General features: G+C 43.0%; 1 protein-coding gene across 1 annotated transcript in view; it reads left to right on the top strand.

Moving 5' to 3' along the window:
* CTSZ (cathepsin Z) overlaps positions 1-15,846 on the top strand; it is a 245,291-nt gene that overhangs the window by 87,187 nt on the left and 142,258 nt on the right. The window contains exon 3 of the mRNA XM_044089976.1: positions 3,280-3,459. Within this exon, the coding sequence (XP_043945911.1) occupies positions 3,280-3,459 (180 nt within the window). The remainder of the gene's footprint in view (positions 1-3,279; positions 3,460-15,846) is intronic.

Genomic DNA, 15,846 nt, shown 5'->3' with positions numbered 1-15,846 from the left:
AGGGAAAGACAATTGGATGTGCTCGATAGATCTTCAGGGTGCGTCCTACCACATAAAAATTGCCAAATCATCCAGGGATCATTTGTGCTTCCGGCTGGGAGCCAATTATTACCAGTTTCGAGCCCCTACCCTTTGGTCTCCCTATAGCCCCTAAAGTGTTCACCAAATATATGGCAGTGGTCACGGCTCACCTGAGACATTTAGGATTCCAGGTGTTTCTGTATCTAAACGATTGGCTCCTCACCGCCACCACCAGGCATCAGCTTATACTAGCCAGGGACACCACTGTTTCACTCTGCAGTCATCTGGGCATTACAATAAACTCAGAAAAATCTGCCTTGTCGCCATCGCAACATACCATTTTTATCGGAGCAGAACTGGACACCACCACCACCACTTTGAGACTTACAGCAGAGTCTTAATACTCCATCAGCAGGTCCACAGTATCATATCCAAAAACAAGGCTCCAGCATCAGAAGTACTAAAATTGTTAGGCATGATGGCAGCTGCAATATTAGCCATACCATTGGGTCCTATGAACATGCAAATTCTGCAATGGCTGTTGTTCACTCAGTGGTCTTACCAAGAGCTCACAACGTCTCATCTTATAATGATCACAATCACATGCAAAAAGGATCTTTAGTGGTGGTTGACCTCTCTTCATAAGTTGTCCTTTTGCTCTACCCCCCACCAGTGGCCACAGTGACCACGGACGCTTCCCTGATGGGGGGGGGGGGCATTTTCAGGGCAGAACTGCCCAAGGCACATGGACCGATCAGGAGACACATCTGCATATCAATGTCCTGGAGATGAGAGCAGTACTTTTAGCATTGCAGTACTTCCAGGGCTCTCTTCCTCTGGGAACAATTGCGATTCAGACGGACAACATGTCAGTGGTCTGGTACCTGAACAAACCAGGAGAAACCAGGTCCTACCCCCTTTGTTGTGAGGCCCTAAGACTATGGCAATGGACTACATCCACCCAGCACTTTGTTAGCAACGCACATCCCGGGGAAATCCAACGTGGTAGCAGACAAGCTGAGCAGAGCAATTTTGTTGCCTCACGAGTGGTCCCTCAAGAAAGAAATAGCAGACAAGCTATTCCGTTGCTGCAACCTTTTCGCCAACCACATGAACACTGAATGCAGAAGCTACTTTGCCCTGATTTCCCCATACGGGAGAAGCCCCAAGGGACGCACTCCTACACGATTAACCTCAGAGTCTCCTCTATGCATTCCCACCAATTCCCTTGATACCCAAAGTACTACAGAAAGCAAAAGCTCTGGGAAGGACCATAATTCTAATAGCCCCTCATTGGCCTCGTCAGATTTGGTTCCCCTTCCTTCGACTTCATCAATTAGAGGACCCTTGGATTTTCGACCTAGTTCCAGATCATCTGACGCACTCGTCGGGGAACTTCATCCCTCTCTTCAGTCCCTGAAGCTGACAGCTTGGCTGCTCCAATTCCCAACATAACCAGGTTCCATAACAGTTCAAATCAAATGCAGCACATTCTAATATCCTCTCATAAATCCTCTATGAGGAAGCTATACCTTAGCAAATGGAAAAACATTTTCTATATGTTATCTCAAAACAACATTGATCCCTACTTTGCCCCTGTGGCCTCCATATTAGAGTTCTTGACCATGATTTTCAACAAAGGAGCTGCAGCAGCAACAGTTCGGGTTCAACTTGCTGCTATCTCTAATTTTCACCTTGGATTTGAAGGTTTGAACATAATGTCACACAAACTATCCAAAGCATTTCTTAAAGGGACTTTTCATCTCAGACCACCTGTGAAATCCCCTTATACCCCATGGAATCTAAATTTTTATGCTTTCTCGTGTTATTCTCCCTCCTTTTGAACCAGCTTCCTCATGTGATTTGAAATATTTGTCATGGAAGACTATCTTTTTAGTAGCTGTCACTTCTGCCCACAGAGTGTCAAGAGCTTCAAGCCTTGTCCATAAAGCCTCCTTATTTGATTTTCCATGCTGACAGTCTCACTACGAACTAATCCCTCTCTTTTCCCTAAAGTTTGTTCTGAAACTAACCTTAACCAATTTATTGATTTGCCAGTGTTCTTCCCCAAACACTCCCAACAACTTAGAGTATATGCTGCACAAGCTTAATGTTCATAGACAGCTCAGAGTTTACTTGGATAGGACAAAAGAGTTTAGGAAATCAGAACAGCTTTTCGTTTCCTTTTCAGATTCCAGAAAAGGTATGCCAGTGGCTAAAACAACTCTTAAGTGGTTATCCGATTGCATCACATTTATTTATTCAGCTGCTAATATGCCCTTACAACACAAAGTTAAGGCTCATTGTACCAGAGCAGTGTCTACATTATCTGCATTTTCTGCTAGACTTCCTATAGACATTTGTGCAGCAGCCACTTGGTGAAGACCTCATAACTTTATCACTTATTACAAAGTTGACAGGGCCTCCTTTGGGTCTCCTGTCCTGAAAAACATACTCCCGTGAGCCACCTGAGATAGATGGTGCTTGGGACGCTACCCATCTGTAAGAATGAACGGCGAGATAGAACAACTTCACATAAAGAAGTTATGTACTTACCATAACGTTCCATGTGAGTTGTTCATCTCGCCTTCATTCTTACTTCCCACCGTCCTACCCCCTCAAGGGTTTGTCGAGGACCGAGATATTAGATTCTTCCTGGTTGCTCAACCCTTCTATGGATTTCTCTTATAGAGTGATAGAATGACATATGGTATTATTATACACAGCAAACAAGATCTGAGATTAACTCTAGGTGCATCATGGAATAGGGACTTGCCCTCGAGCTGTTTGAAGACCTCAAGCTTTGTAGTACACCGACTCGGAGCCAAGGATCGGCTCCGAACCCATCTGAAAGAATGAAGATGAGATGAACAACTCACATGGAACATTATGGTAAGTACATAACGTCTTTTTTGCTTACGCAGCAGTATATACTAGTAAGTGTCTAATTCTTGTAGCTGCTATTCTACTGCATGTTCTGTCTTCTGTAATTTTGCGAATAACTTGGGATTTTGACTTTAAAGATTCCATTTTGATTAGTTTGCTTATCTGCTCACCCTGTTAACAGATGAATAGAAAGCTTAGAGAAAAGACATGGGTGGCTTTACTGTCATTTGGAACACCTGAATTCCATATTTGGCATAAGCTGAATGTGTTTTGTTGTGCTTATATTTAAATCACTGTTGTGTCATACAAGTTGGATTTCCTACAGTAAGAGCATTGTAAACTTTTTGTTTTGTTTTTTTTTGTTACTCACAGATCGCATTAATATAAAGAGGAAAGGTGCCTGGCCATCGGCATACATATCTGTTCAGAATGTCATTGACTGTGGAAATGCAGGATCTTGCGAGGGTGGTGACCATTTTGGTGTCTGGCAATATGCACATGATAAAGGGATTCCTGATGAGACATGTAATAACTACCAGGCCAAAGACCAAGGTACACTGGACATATGTTGTGCTTTATTCTTCTGTTTAACAGAAAAAAACTAAACTCCTAATATTCTGAGCCTTGTTGAATGTTAAGAGGTAAGGAAAGCTGCTTCAGTTTAATTCACCTTCCTCCCAAGTGTGTTTTAACATGTTAAATCAGTGAGAGGGTACATTTTTTGTGCTTCCCCAGTGTGTGTGTATTGGTACAAGCACTGTTTTTCAGTGCTCAGCTATGAGTCTGAAGCCTGTTTTAGTCAGAACACAAGTGATGGGATAAACTTGCATTATCACTGCCTTCTGATGTGCTCTTATGATCACCCCTTTATTTAAACTTGCAGTAAATTTCACTGTTACCAGGATTTGGTCTCTGAGGACAACCTGTTTGAGGGTGTCAGTTACTGCATCTACATAGCACACAACCAGGGGCTTCTTCCTTATCTGTCTGTCCAAAGTTTCTAACAAACAAATTGATTTTTAGATAATTACCCTGCTGAGGAATTCTTTTTTCTGATTAATATTCAAAAAACTTAACTGCTTGAAGTGTAAGAAACAAATCCCACATAAAAATTTTCATTCCTTTTGTCTGTTTTGTTTGGGGCCTCAGTATGACATTTCCAGTTGTTCTGATTGTGCTAGGTTTATAGCTATGACTGTTAGGGCTGAAGTCAATGCAGCACACATGGAGTCCTTGGACGCAGTTCCTGCCACTTCTTGTTTCTGCTACTTTACCAAAGAAACAGACAAAAGCATAAATTAAAGGACTCGCAACCCAGATTGAAGCTTAGGACTTCCTTAAAATTGCCCAAGAATTCATGGCCTTTATGACATCTAATGAGATCAGCCAGGCACTGCAGACTATCCCTGTAGCCTCTGCCAGTAAAAGACCAAGAGATGACTTCTTTCAAGAGGAGCCGACTTCTTCAGGATTTGAGAATGAGGAAGCATCATCTTATTCTGAATACCATCCCCTCAGTCCTATCCTGATTCTGACTCAGATGACACCCTCTTCAATGCTTCTCCCCCAGAAGATTTATCTTCTGCGCATGCATTACATAAGATGAAGGAGGCTTTTCACTGGGAAAGTAAGGAATTCTGTCAGGCTCAAACTCATTACAGGCATCTTCTAAACCTGCCTTTTCCAGACCACTAGCTGTTCCCCCATTCCAGGTGGTATTAGATGACGTCTTTGAAGATGTCTCTTTACAGCCTAATGCTCTGCCTCTTGCTCCAAGGAAATCAGATCATTTTTGTAGCGTGCTTGCCATTCACAAAGACCTCTACAAGAACCCATAAGATAATCCATCTGTACTGTGTACTGAAGCCACTGTGGTGCACCTAAACCTACTGGTAGGCATCCCCTACCTAATGACAGTGAAGGCAGACTACTAGACAGGTTTGGAAAAAAAACTAAAATGTATGCTACCCTCTCTGTGAGGGCCCTCAATTGCCAGTTTCACATGTTAAAATAATTGGAGTCCTTGCAGGAACAAATCATTAACAAAGCAAAGGGCATTGCAAATAAGGCCTTACTAAGGGGCATACAGGAGACAGCTAGAGGAGCACTGTAGGTTTCCAAATGTTCTCTGGAGTGTGTTTACAGTGCATTAGCTACATCATACTGAGCAGCTGATACTGGCTCTGTTATCCACAGGCATGCTTGGCTGAGGACCCAGCCACTTTCTGACCAAGTAAATGCTGAACTCCCGGATGTCTCATTGGGTATAGAAATCAAGAAAGTGGACTAAAAAAGGAAACAAATAAAAACTGTGAGAATTTTATTGGTCTCAAACCCCAGGATATAGTATGAATTACCTTTCCAAGCCTTGACCTCTGCCTTCTAGTCAAGCTTAGGGGAGGCCTCCCAGGTCAAAAAGGTCTACACAGTCCAGAAGATGGCAATCTGAGCAACTCCCTAGACTTGGGTGGTCCAGAGACCGTATCCCCCCAAGAGAACAGCTGTGACTATGCATAGCTCTCCCCTCCCTGCCGCATCTGACTGGAAGGAAGACTTTCTTCCTTTCTACACCAGTGAAATCTAATCACCTCAGAACAGTGAGCATTAAACATCATAGAAAAGGGTAACTTCATTCAATACAGAGAAAGGCCTCCCTTCTCAGGGATACCAAAGCCACCAAAAGACCAAGGAGCTCTCCTTCCCACCCTTTTGCAAGGACTCTTGCAATAGGGGTCCAATTCAACCTATCCTGCTGGGGAGGAGGCAACAAGGTTCTACTCCAGGATTTTTCTATTCTCAAGAAAGGAAGGAAGGAACCTGGAGACCAGTCTTAGACCTCTCAAAGTTAAACAAGTTCCTAAACATTATAAATTCAAAATGCTGACTGTTCAGAAACTGCTGCCCATGACCTTTCCAGGAGCATACATGTTTATTCATAGCAGAAGGTTTGCACTACCAAGTTTCTGCTTTTTTTTTTTTAATTTCTCCAAGTCTTTTGAGATGTTCTTCATTCCACATTGCTGCAGTCCTAACTATTGGGGTAGTCCGCTGTCCAGTCGGCCCGAATACCAAAGTATATGGCTGACATCGGTCAGGGCGCATTAGACTGACGTCAGTACGTCAGGGTACTAATGCGCATGACCGACGTCATATCCTCAGTCTTTTTTGCCGCATGGTCCGATGCAGAAGCAATTTTGCGAGTGCAGGTTGGCGTTCTGAAAGTTTCTGAAGTCAGAGTTTCAGACCGAATCAAAGTTGGCTAAGTACCCCGTTGGGGATTATTTTGGTTTTTTCTTGCCTCAGTATTTAACCGGATGTCAGAAAAAGTAAATAACTGTATTTCTTGTGGGAAACAGATACCTCATAGGGATTACCATACTTTGTGTATACCTTGTTTAGGGCCTGAGCACGACGTTGTTGGATGCCGCTCTTGTGCTAGATTTAACAAACGCACTATTAAGAGAAGGTTAGACTGTGCCAGGTTAGTGTTTGGGAAGCGTTGTAACTATAAAATGCCGTCGGATACTCCGACGCCGGCTTCGGCTAAAAAACGCAAGGACAAAACGGCAAAGCCTAGAGGGGAAGAACCGACAGTCCCAGATGTCGGTTCTTTAGAGGGCTCAGTGGAGCCAGAGGTTTTGCCAGGTGTTTCTTTGGAGTCTCAGGGAGAGACTTTACTGTTACAGGATGTTTCCTCTCAGGAAGTAGGCCAGGCTGAGGGGGCTTCTCGGGTGGCTGTTCTTCCCTCACTTCCTAAGGTGGTTAGGGCCTCCCCTTCTGTTCCCAAGGCTCCCTTAAGGGGCAGGCCAAGTTTTGCTTCAGTGGGGGTTTCTCCTGGTGCTTCGGGGTCTTTGCCTAAGAAACATATGCTTAAAATGGCAGAAGATTTGATTACTATGATACGGGGTTCTATGCCCCCTCCTGATAAGAGGCCTAGGGTGGAACCTGAGTTTGAGAGTTTTGAGCAATGCTCGGAGGCTTCTGAGTCTTCGGCTGAAGACTTGCAGGAGTTCCCTACTTATTCTGATTCTGATGTGGATGATTCTACTCCTTCAGCTTCTCCTCCTGAGGATTTTTCATTTTCAGAGACTTTGCATTCCATGAGGGAGCACTTTAAATGGGAAGGCCAAGATTTCTCTGATTCCAGGAAAAGGCTTAGGGAGTTCTTGTTTTACCCCAGCATAGGCCTTTAGCTATACCTCCTGTTTTGAAGGTGGTGGAAGATGTTTTGGCAGAGGCTTCCGTGAATCCTGATTCTTTGCCTCCTGCTCCAGTTAAACCGGATAGGTATTATAGGGTGCCTGAAGCTCATAAGTATCTTTTTAAGAGTCCTAGGGCTGACCCGGAAACTGTCTCTCAGGGGCCTAAAGGTGTAAAGGCCTCAGTTGTTAAAAATCCTGTCCCTCCTGATAAAGAGGCAAGGGCTTTGGATAGATGGGGAAAGAAAGTGTATACTTCATCCACTTTAGCCATGAGGGCGTTGAATTGTCAGTTTCACATGTTAAAATATCAGAATTATCTTCTTTCACAGTTGAAATCTAAGGTGGATGCTCTGGCGGAAGGTATTGACTGTAAAGAGTTGCAGGATTTAGTTCATGTCTCTGAACAGGTGGGTAAACATTCCTTGCAATGTGGTTTTGATGCTGTGCAGGCCTCCTCCAGGGTGGCTGCCACTGGTTCTGTTCTTCGTAGGCACGCCTGGTTGAGAGATCAGAACTTAGCTGAGCATGTTAAGACAAGGATTTTGGATGCTCCTTTACAGTCTGATGTGTTGTTTGGTTCGCCTGTGGAAGCAGTTTTAAAGAAGATGGAGGACAAGGCTAAGTCTATGCAAACTGTTAAGGATTTTTTGCAGGTGCAGCCTCCGAAGTTTAGTAGAAATTGGCCTGCTAAGGGATGGACTTATCCTGCTTATGATTCCCAGTCTAGAGGTAGGTCTAGACGTGGTAGGGGCAGAGCTCAGGGTGCTTTTAGGCCTAGGACAGGAAGTTCACCTGCTCAGACTTCTAGTGAGGGCAGGGGTCAGTCCTTTCGTAAGCAGACCCAATGACCTGCCTTTTCAGCTGCCAGTACCCTCTCGCCTGGCGGCACCTCTAGGAGGAAGACTGTCTCTTTTCAAAGAAAATTGGGATTTAATTACCCAAGACAAATGGGTTCTGGATATCATTCACCACGGTTACAGGTTTTATTTCCATACCTTGCCTCCTTTCAAAGGCATGCCAGACATTCCTCCTCTACAAAGACAAGAGGCTCGCAAGCAAATTTCTCAGTTGCTCCAAATAGGGGCCATTCAGCCGGTTCCTGTGCCAGAAAGGGGCCTAGGATTTTATTCTCGCCTGTTCCTAGTACCGAAGAAGGGGAACACGTGGAGACCAATTTTGGATTTATCTATCCTCAACACTTATCTGGACATTCCCAAGTTCAAAATGTTGACGTTACAACAGCTTTTACCTCTGCTGGGCAAGAATCACTGGATGGTAACTTTAGATCTCAAGGAAGCTTACCTTCATGTGCCTATAAGACTAAGTTGCAGAAAGTATCTGCGTTTTCGAGCTGGAAATTCTCATTATCAGTTCTCTGCATTGCCCTTTGGCTTCTCTACTGCGCCCAGAGTATTCACAAAGGTTCTGGCTCCAGTGATAGCTTACTTCAGGCTAAAAGGAATTCAAATCTATCCTTACTTGGACGATTGCCTGATTCTGGCTCAAGAAAAGGAAGACCTTCTACAGCATTTGGAATATGTCATAGCAGTGCTAAGATGCCTAGGGTATTCTGTGAACGAAATAAAGTCCAGTCTAGTACCCTCTCAAGACATGTGCTTTCTGGGTGTGAGACTGAATACAGCAGCCCAGATGGCCTTTTTAACCCCGGACAAACAAAAGAATCTTTCCAGTTACTTCCATCACCTATCTCTTCAGTCCGGGCTGACTGCAAGGACAGTCCTTCAAGCCTTAGGGTTCATGGCATCTTGTATTCTGGTGCTTCTCAATGCCAAACTGCATATGAGGAAGCTACAATGGTATCTCAAAAATGTATGGACACAGCACTGCCAGGATTTGGACACTGTCATTCAAATAATACCTTGCATTCGAAAGGAATTTTTGTGGTGGGCTCAGGAATGTCACCTAAACAAGGGACTCTCTGTGACCCGGCCAGAGGCGAGTCAAATTCTAACGACAGATGCCTCAGACATTGCTTGGGGAGCTCATCTACATGGAAAGTGGATACAAGACAAGTGGCCTGCCAGACTACAGCATCTACATATCAACATGAAGGAGATGTTAGCAGTCCAGTTTGCATTAATGGCTTTCAAGAAGTTACTTCTTCCAGGGCAGGTGTTGATTCTAACAGACAACACAACTGTCATGTGGTACATCAACAAACAAGGGGGAACACATTCTTACCCATTGTGCAGGCAAGCAATGATTTTATGGGAGACTGCGCTAAGCTTGCAACTATCTCTTCAGGCAAGGTTTCTGCCGGGAGCACAGAACTCCTTAGCAGATGTGTTAAGCAGACAAATCATGGATCCCCACGAGTGGAAACTGGATCTTCATGTATTTCAAAAGTTGACAGTGTCCTGGGGAACTCCAGACATAGATCTGTTCGCTTCTCCACTGAACCACCAGCTGCCAAAGTTTTGCACAAAGAGGTTTCATCACACAGCTTGGAAAGTGGATGCTCTTTCTTTCAGTTGGAAAAATCTTCATGTGTATGCGTTTCCACCTCTGCCTCTTCTTCCAAAGGTGCTTCTAAAGGTCAGACAAGACAAGCCAAGGATGATTTTAATAGCTCCAGATTGGCCTCAGCAGCACTGGTACCCATTACTGAGGAGTTTGGTAAAGAAGCCCCCATGGCCTTTACCCTTGATTCCACATCTGTTGTCTCAGAAGGACGGTCGTCTGCTCAATGTCAAGCTTCACTCTCTTCATCTAACAGCCTGGCATATTCTGTTTTGAAAGGCAGCAGGTCTCAACTTCCTCAACAAGTTTTAAATGTGATTATGGAAGCCAGAAGACCTAGTACAAGGAAAGTGTATGCAGAAAAATGGAAGAGATTTTTATTTTGGGCTGCAGCTAAGAATTTGGAGATTTCGGAGCCTATTTTGAGTGTGGCTCTTCAATATCTTACTGAGTTATTGGACAAAGGTTTGTCTTTCTCTTCCATTAAGATTCATGCTGCAGCAATTTCAGCTCACTATGATTGTGACCCACCATTGTTTTCACATCCTTTGTTCAAGCAATTTCTTAGAGGGGCAAAGAATATAAGACCCCCACGTAGAGCTCCTACTCCTGCTCGGGATCTCAATTTTGTGTTGGAGAAACTTACTCTACAACCTTTTGAGCCTGCAGCTACTGCTGAACTGAAATACTTGTCATGGAAGACTGCTTTTTTGTTGGCCATTACTTCTGCAAGAAGGGTTTCTGAGTTACAGGCCCTTATGGCGGTTGAGCCTTTTTGATTTTTCATAAGGATAGGGTATCATTACGTACAAATCCTTCCTTTATGCCTAAAGTGGTTTCTAGTGTGGCTTTAAACCAAACTATTCATTTGCCTACGTTTTATGCAGATCCCCAAAACAAAGGGGAAAAGATTTTGCACACTTTAGATGTACACAGGCAATTGCGTTATTACTTGAGCAGGACTAAGGATTTTAGGCAGTCTCAGCAGTTGTTTGTTTCTTTTGCTTTGAGTTCTCAGGGCAAGCCTGTGTCAAAACAAACTATTTCTCGGTGGATTGGGTTTTGCATTGCCTTTTGTTATTCCCATCATGGCAAGGAGATTCCAGTTGGGATCAGGCCTCATTCCACTAGGGCTACTGCCACTTCAACAGCTTTTCTAAGGGGGGTGGCAACTAAGGATATTTTGGAGGCAGCTACTTGGAGTTCAGTGCATACTTTCTCTAAGCATTACCACCTTCCTCTCTACTCTAAGTCTAGGGCTGGTTTTGCAACAGCCATTTTGCAAGGCATGTTATCAGCTCCTGCTTCTTTATAATTTGCCAGCCTCCCTTACCTCTGCTTTGGGATTCTACCCAATAGTTAGGACTGCAGCATTGTGGAATGAAGAACATAGTACAGTTTTGTACCTACCATAAATGTAGATGTTCGAGGATCCACATTGCTGCAGTCCAATTTACCCTCCCTCCTTCCCCTCTGTGTTGGGGTGGTTGTGTAGGTGAGGTTATGTTCAGCTGAGTTTGTATATATTGTACATATTTTTGGTGCAGGTATGTTTGGTGTTTTTGGATTTTGGGCCTTATCTTTTCAGGGTCTTCTGACATCTGGGGCAAGAAAAGACTGAGGATATGACATCGGTCATGCGCATTAGTACCCTGACGTACTGACGTCAGTCTAATGCACCCTGACCGACGTCAGCCATATACTTTGGTATTCGGGCCGACTGGACAGCGGACTACCCCAATAGTTAGGACTGCAGCAATGTGGATCCTCGAACATCTACATTTATGGTAGGTACAAAACTGTACTTTTCTAATACCATGATGGGAATGTACCCCATTCCTAAGTCACAGTATGATTAAAGTTCATCAAATTAGTATTTCAGTCTTTGATGTCAGCCAGAAGTGCTCTTCACAGCACCCACAGTGTGCCCAGTAATGACTCCTTCTGCAATTCGTACAGGGTTACATGTATTGCTAACATATTTAAATACGATTGTAGATTTTTTTTCTAAGACCTGTTGCTCCTACTACTATTGGAACTATCTGGGTATCTTTCTTCCACATTTCTCTCATTTCTGCCTGTAAATCCTGATATTTTATGACTTTGTGTCTCTCGGTACACAAGACACTGTAGTCACTGGGTGTGGCGATTTTAGTGATCAATGCTGCTTTTGTCTTCTTTTCATGGGCCACTACATCCAGTTTTCTAGCATTTGTCTTTTTAACTGTTGGTAATGGGTGAGCCCATGTGATGTAGACTTCATCTTTTTCTATGATGCTTTGTGGCTCATGTTTCCAGTGTTTTTCAGCCACTTCAGTACCATAATGTTTGCTATCCCCAGTGCAACAGTCTTGCCACATTATTATGCCTTTCAGTATACAGTCCTTCTACCATTAGTATGTCACACCCAGCAACGAGGTGTGCAACTGTTTCCAGTTCCGATTTACAAAACCTACATTTGTCTGTTTCTCCCACATGTTCAATGGACTTTGTAAACCAACGTGTAAGTAGCCCACTGTCTTGTGCCACCAATATTAACATTTCATCTCTTGGTTTGAATTCTCCTCTCCTTAACCATGCTTTCATTCTGGATCAACATGAGGTTGTTTCAGAAGTTTTCTATACTTGCAACTATATTTATGCATTTTCCACATTTCTTGCCTTCTTTTCTGTTCCCTCACCTTATAGTCTTTCTTTTGTTTTTTTGGCACACTCAGTTGCTGCCCAATTTTTATTTACTTCAAGTTTGATTTCCATTCTTGCTTGACACCAGTATGCTTCTGCTAGATTAATCAGAGAAGTAATCTTAGATTTATTCTTCTCATGTTTTAAAACTTTCTCTATGTTTGAGTCTTGTGAGTTCAGCAGATGTGTGTGGAGTCCCACGATTGCAGATCTATACATGTAATCAATTTTAAGGAGGCCCATTCCTCCTTTGGAACAGGGAATATATAATCTTGGTATGCACTGATTTTAATCATTTGGTGAGTATGAAGCATCTTTCTTGTTTTACTATCTAATTTATCCAATACGTTCTTGGGTCAGTCAATCACTCCAAAACTGTAAGTTAGGCAAGGAAGAGCAAACTGCTTTATGGCTTGGATTTTGTTCCTAGATGTCAATGCTATTTTCAGGATTAATTTGTCTTCTAAAGTATTCCTTACTAAGTTATTCGCAATTGTTCATGTTTTATTGTTCATCCTTCATCAAGTCTCAAATATTTATAAACTCCCTCTTGCTCAAGTTCTTTTATATCACATTCTTGTCCCAAACTGCTGTTTTCCTGATGCTGCAGTTTTCCCACTTTAAAGGTTGCTTTTGCACATTTATCAAGACCAAATGACATTATTATATCATTTGAAAAAGTTTTGACAACTTGCAGTTGTGCTTTCAGTTCCTCATCTGATGAGCTATATAGTTTTAAATCATCAACAAAGAGAAGATGAGAAGTCATTACACTTTGTTGTTTTCTAGAGCCCAAATTATAGTCATGGCCTAAGCTGTTGAGTAGACAGCTTAATGGGTTAAGGACAGGGTAGAACAGCAGTGGGGACAGAGAGTCACCCTGGAATATCCCCTTTTGAAATTTTAAACCTGAAATAATAATTTACCATTTGGTTTATCCACTGAACCCAAAGTTTTGCCAAATGTCTAGCTCTGTTTATAGCACATTGCGGAATAATAGGAGTGCCCATTTACCCCTGCCTGGATGATTGTCTCATCCAGCTAAAAAAACTTACTGGAACTTCAAACAGCCTTACAGGCTACCATTGCTGCTTTCAGAGCGCAAGTCCCAACTTCAGTGCCCAGACAAGAATTCTGTTTCTCTTAAATTAAAAAAAAAAAAAGAATTCTCATTCTGGGTGCACTGATAGACTATATATTACAGAAAGACTTCTTACCCAAAACAAGATGTTCTTTCTGATAGACAGTCTACTCAGCTTTACTGCCAAGGCAGACAGTCACAGCAAGTGAATATCTAATGTCCTTTGGGTTCATGACATCATGCATTCGTATGATTCCCCCTGGCAAAACTACACATGAGGAAACTTCAGTGCTTCCTGAAAAACTCTTAGGAGCAACAGTTTCAATCCTTGGAAACCTTGTGGCTCTTTTTTATCTTGCTTGAAAAGAGAGCTACTTCATTGGAAAGACACCATCAAGCTGAATCCAGAAACAAATTTATCTCTACCAGAGACAGACAAGACAGTCACCACAGACCGTTCTGAAATAGCATGGGGACTTGAGAAGACTGGGGACTTGGGACCCTTGAAGGTGCAAGGTGTCTGGACCCCTGAGCAAAGAAAACATCACATAAAGCAGAAGGAGTTGCTTGCATTTTTTGTAGCAATGAAAGCTTTGCAAACCAACTCATTCCTCAGGAGCACTGCAGATTTGGACAGACAACACTGCAGTTATGTGCTACGTAAGCAGTCCAGGAAGAACTCATTCCTACCCCTTTGTAGTCTAGCAGTAAAGATTTGGCTCTTGGCACAACAGTTGCAATTGACAATGATATCATACTACACCGTGGGTTGGAGCAACACCCCCTTCCAGATCCAATTGGACGTAATGGTGGATTCCTGGGATCTTTTTGTATTTTCACAACTTAAGGTTAAGAAACTGTATTAATGAAGTTTATATTGATTGAACATCCTGTTGTTCCACTGTTCAAAGCTTTACCAAAAATACATAAAGATCCCAGGAACTCACCATTACGTCCAATTGTATCGTGAAGGGGGTGGGCTACTGAACATGCTTCTATATGGGTAGAGGCTCATCTAAGAAAGTGTTTGGTTTCTGTACCCAGAATATTAAAGGACACAGCTCATTTTTTGCAATCTTTACACAGTCATTTAGGTCCCAATGCTGACTGTACGGATTATTTGTTAGTAACCCTGGATATAAACAGTTTGTTCACAGTAATTACAAAAGAATATGGCTTGATGGCCATTGAGGCCTTTTTGCAACAAGTACAAATCTTGACTCAAACTAATATTGAAGGTGTATGTTTACTGTTAGACTGTATGTTGAGCAACAATATTTTTATGTATCATAATTGCTTCTATCGTCAGAGCATTGGGTGGTCATGGGCACCTCCTTCAGGCAGCGTGCAAAGAAAAGCTGCTCCAGGACCTCCTCTTTGTCAAAACACTCCTAACTTCCTTAGGGTTCACCATCAACGAAAAGAAATCAAAGCAAACACCCTCCAAGAGGATCATTTTCTTGGGAGCACTGCTGGACACAGCATCCCAAGTGGCCTTCCTATCCCCAGAAAAGCAGAGCTTCCTGCCTCTCTTCTTTACCCAGCTTGACTGCCAGAAGTCACCTCACAGTGAGGAAGTTCCTGCAAGCCTTGGGGTACATGGCATTTGCATCCTTCTAATTCCTCTGGCCAGGCTTCACATGAGGAAACTTCAGTGGTATCTAAAGAACCTTTGGTGTCAGCACTCTCAGCCTCTAGAGACCTCTCTCCCCCTGATCCCCTGTATAAGGGCCGAGTTTCTCTGGTGCGCAGGGGCCTGTGCCAAGAACAAGAGTCTTCCTTTCATCCTCCGCCCTACCGGGCAGACCATCACCACCGACTCCTCAGCAGACCTCTCAACTGTCCCGAATTACTCGGTTTTTACCGAGTTTTGGGGTCTAAATCATGGGGTGCCACGATTCACGAGTGGCACCCCTTCATTTCCGACTTTTCCGCAGCTTCTTTTTTTATATTTCATTTTTCCCAGTTTTGAGCTGACGTCATCACGTGTGTGATGACGTCAGCTCCGTCAGCGCCATCAGCCTGTCGGAATCAAGCTTTCTGTCATCGCGCCATTTCCTGACTTTGAATTGAAGCGAGCGGGTTATATGGATGGATCTTTTCAGTTCTTCTGCAGAGCAGTGAAGTCCTCAACCAACAAGTGGGAATTGGGAAACATGACTTTATTCTGTCGAGCGGGGAACTCAATGTAAACGAACAAGTAGGATACACGTCTTTATTCTTTTGGGCAGTTCAATTCTGCCGTTCTCACTCGCCGTTATTTATTCTGTCAGCAAAGTGTGTGTGCTTCTGTGTATTTATTTATTTTTAGGTTTGCATTATTTAATTCTTGTAAAATTCCATATACTTGCTTGCCTGAAGGACAGAAACATTTATCCATTTATATTTCGGAATACATGTACTACCCTTGTGGCTGAAAATGCGTATAAAATCTGGTTTTGGTGTAGTGAACTTTTCATTAATAAATTATGACTTTGTAGAGCAACATGT

The sequence above is a fragment of the Protopterus annectens genome, chromosome 12.part0 (genome assembly GCF_019279795.1).
Source record: "Protopterus annectens isolate FY-2018-M chromosome 12.part0, PAN1.0, whole genome shotgun sequence".
Lineage (NCBI taxonomy): Eukaryota > Metazoa > Chordata > Ceratodontiformes > Protopteridae > Protopterus > Protopterus annectens.
The sequence above is the reverse complement of the archived record's forward strand: the minus strand, read 5'-3'. Positions and strand labels throughout refer to the sequence as shown.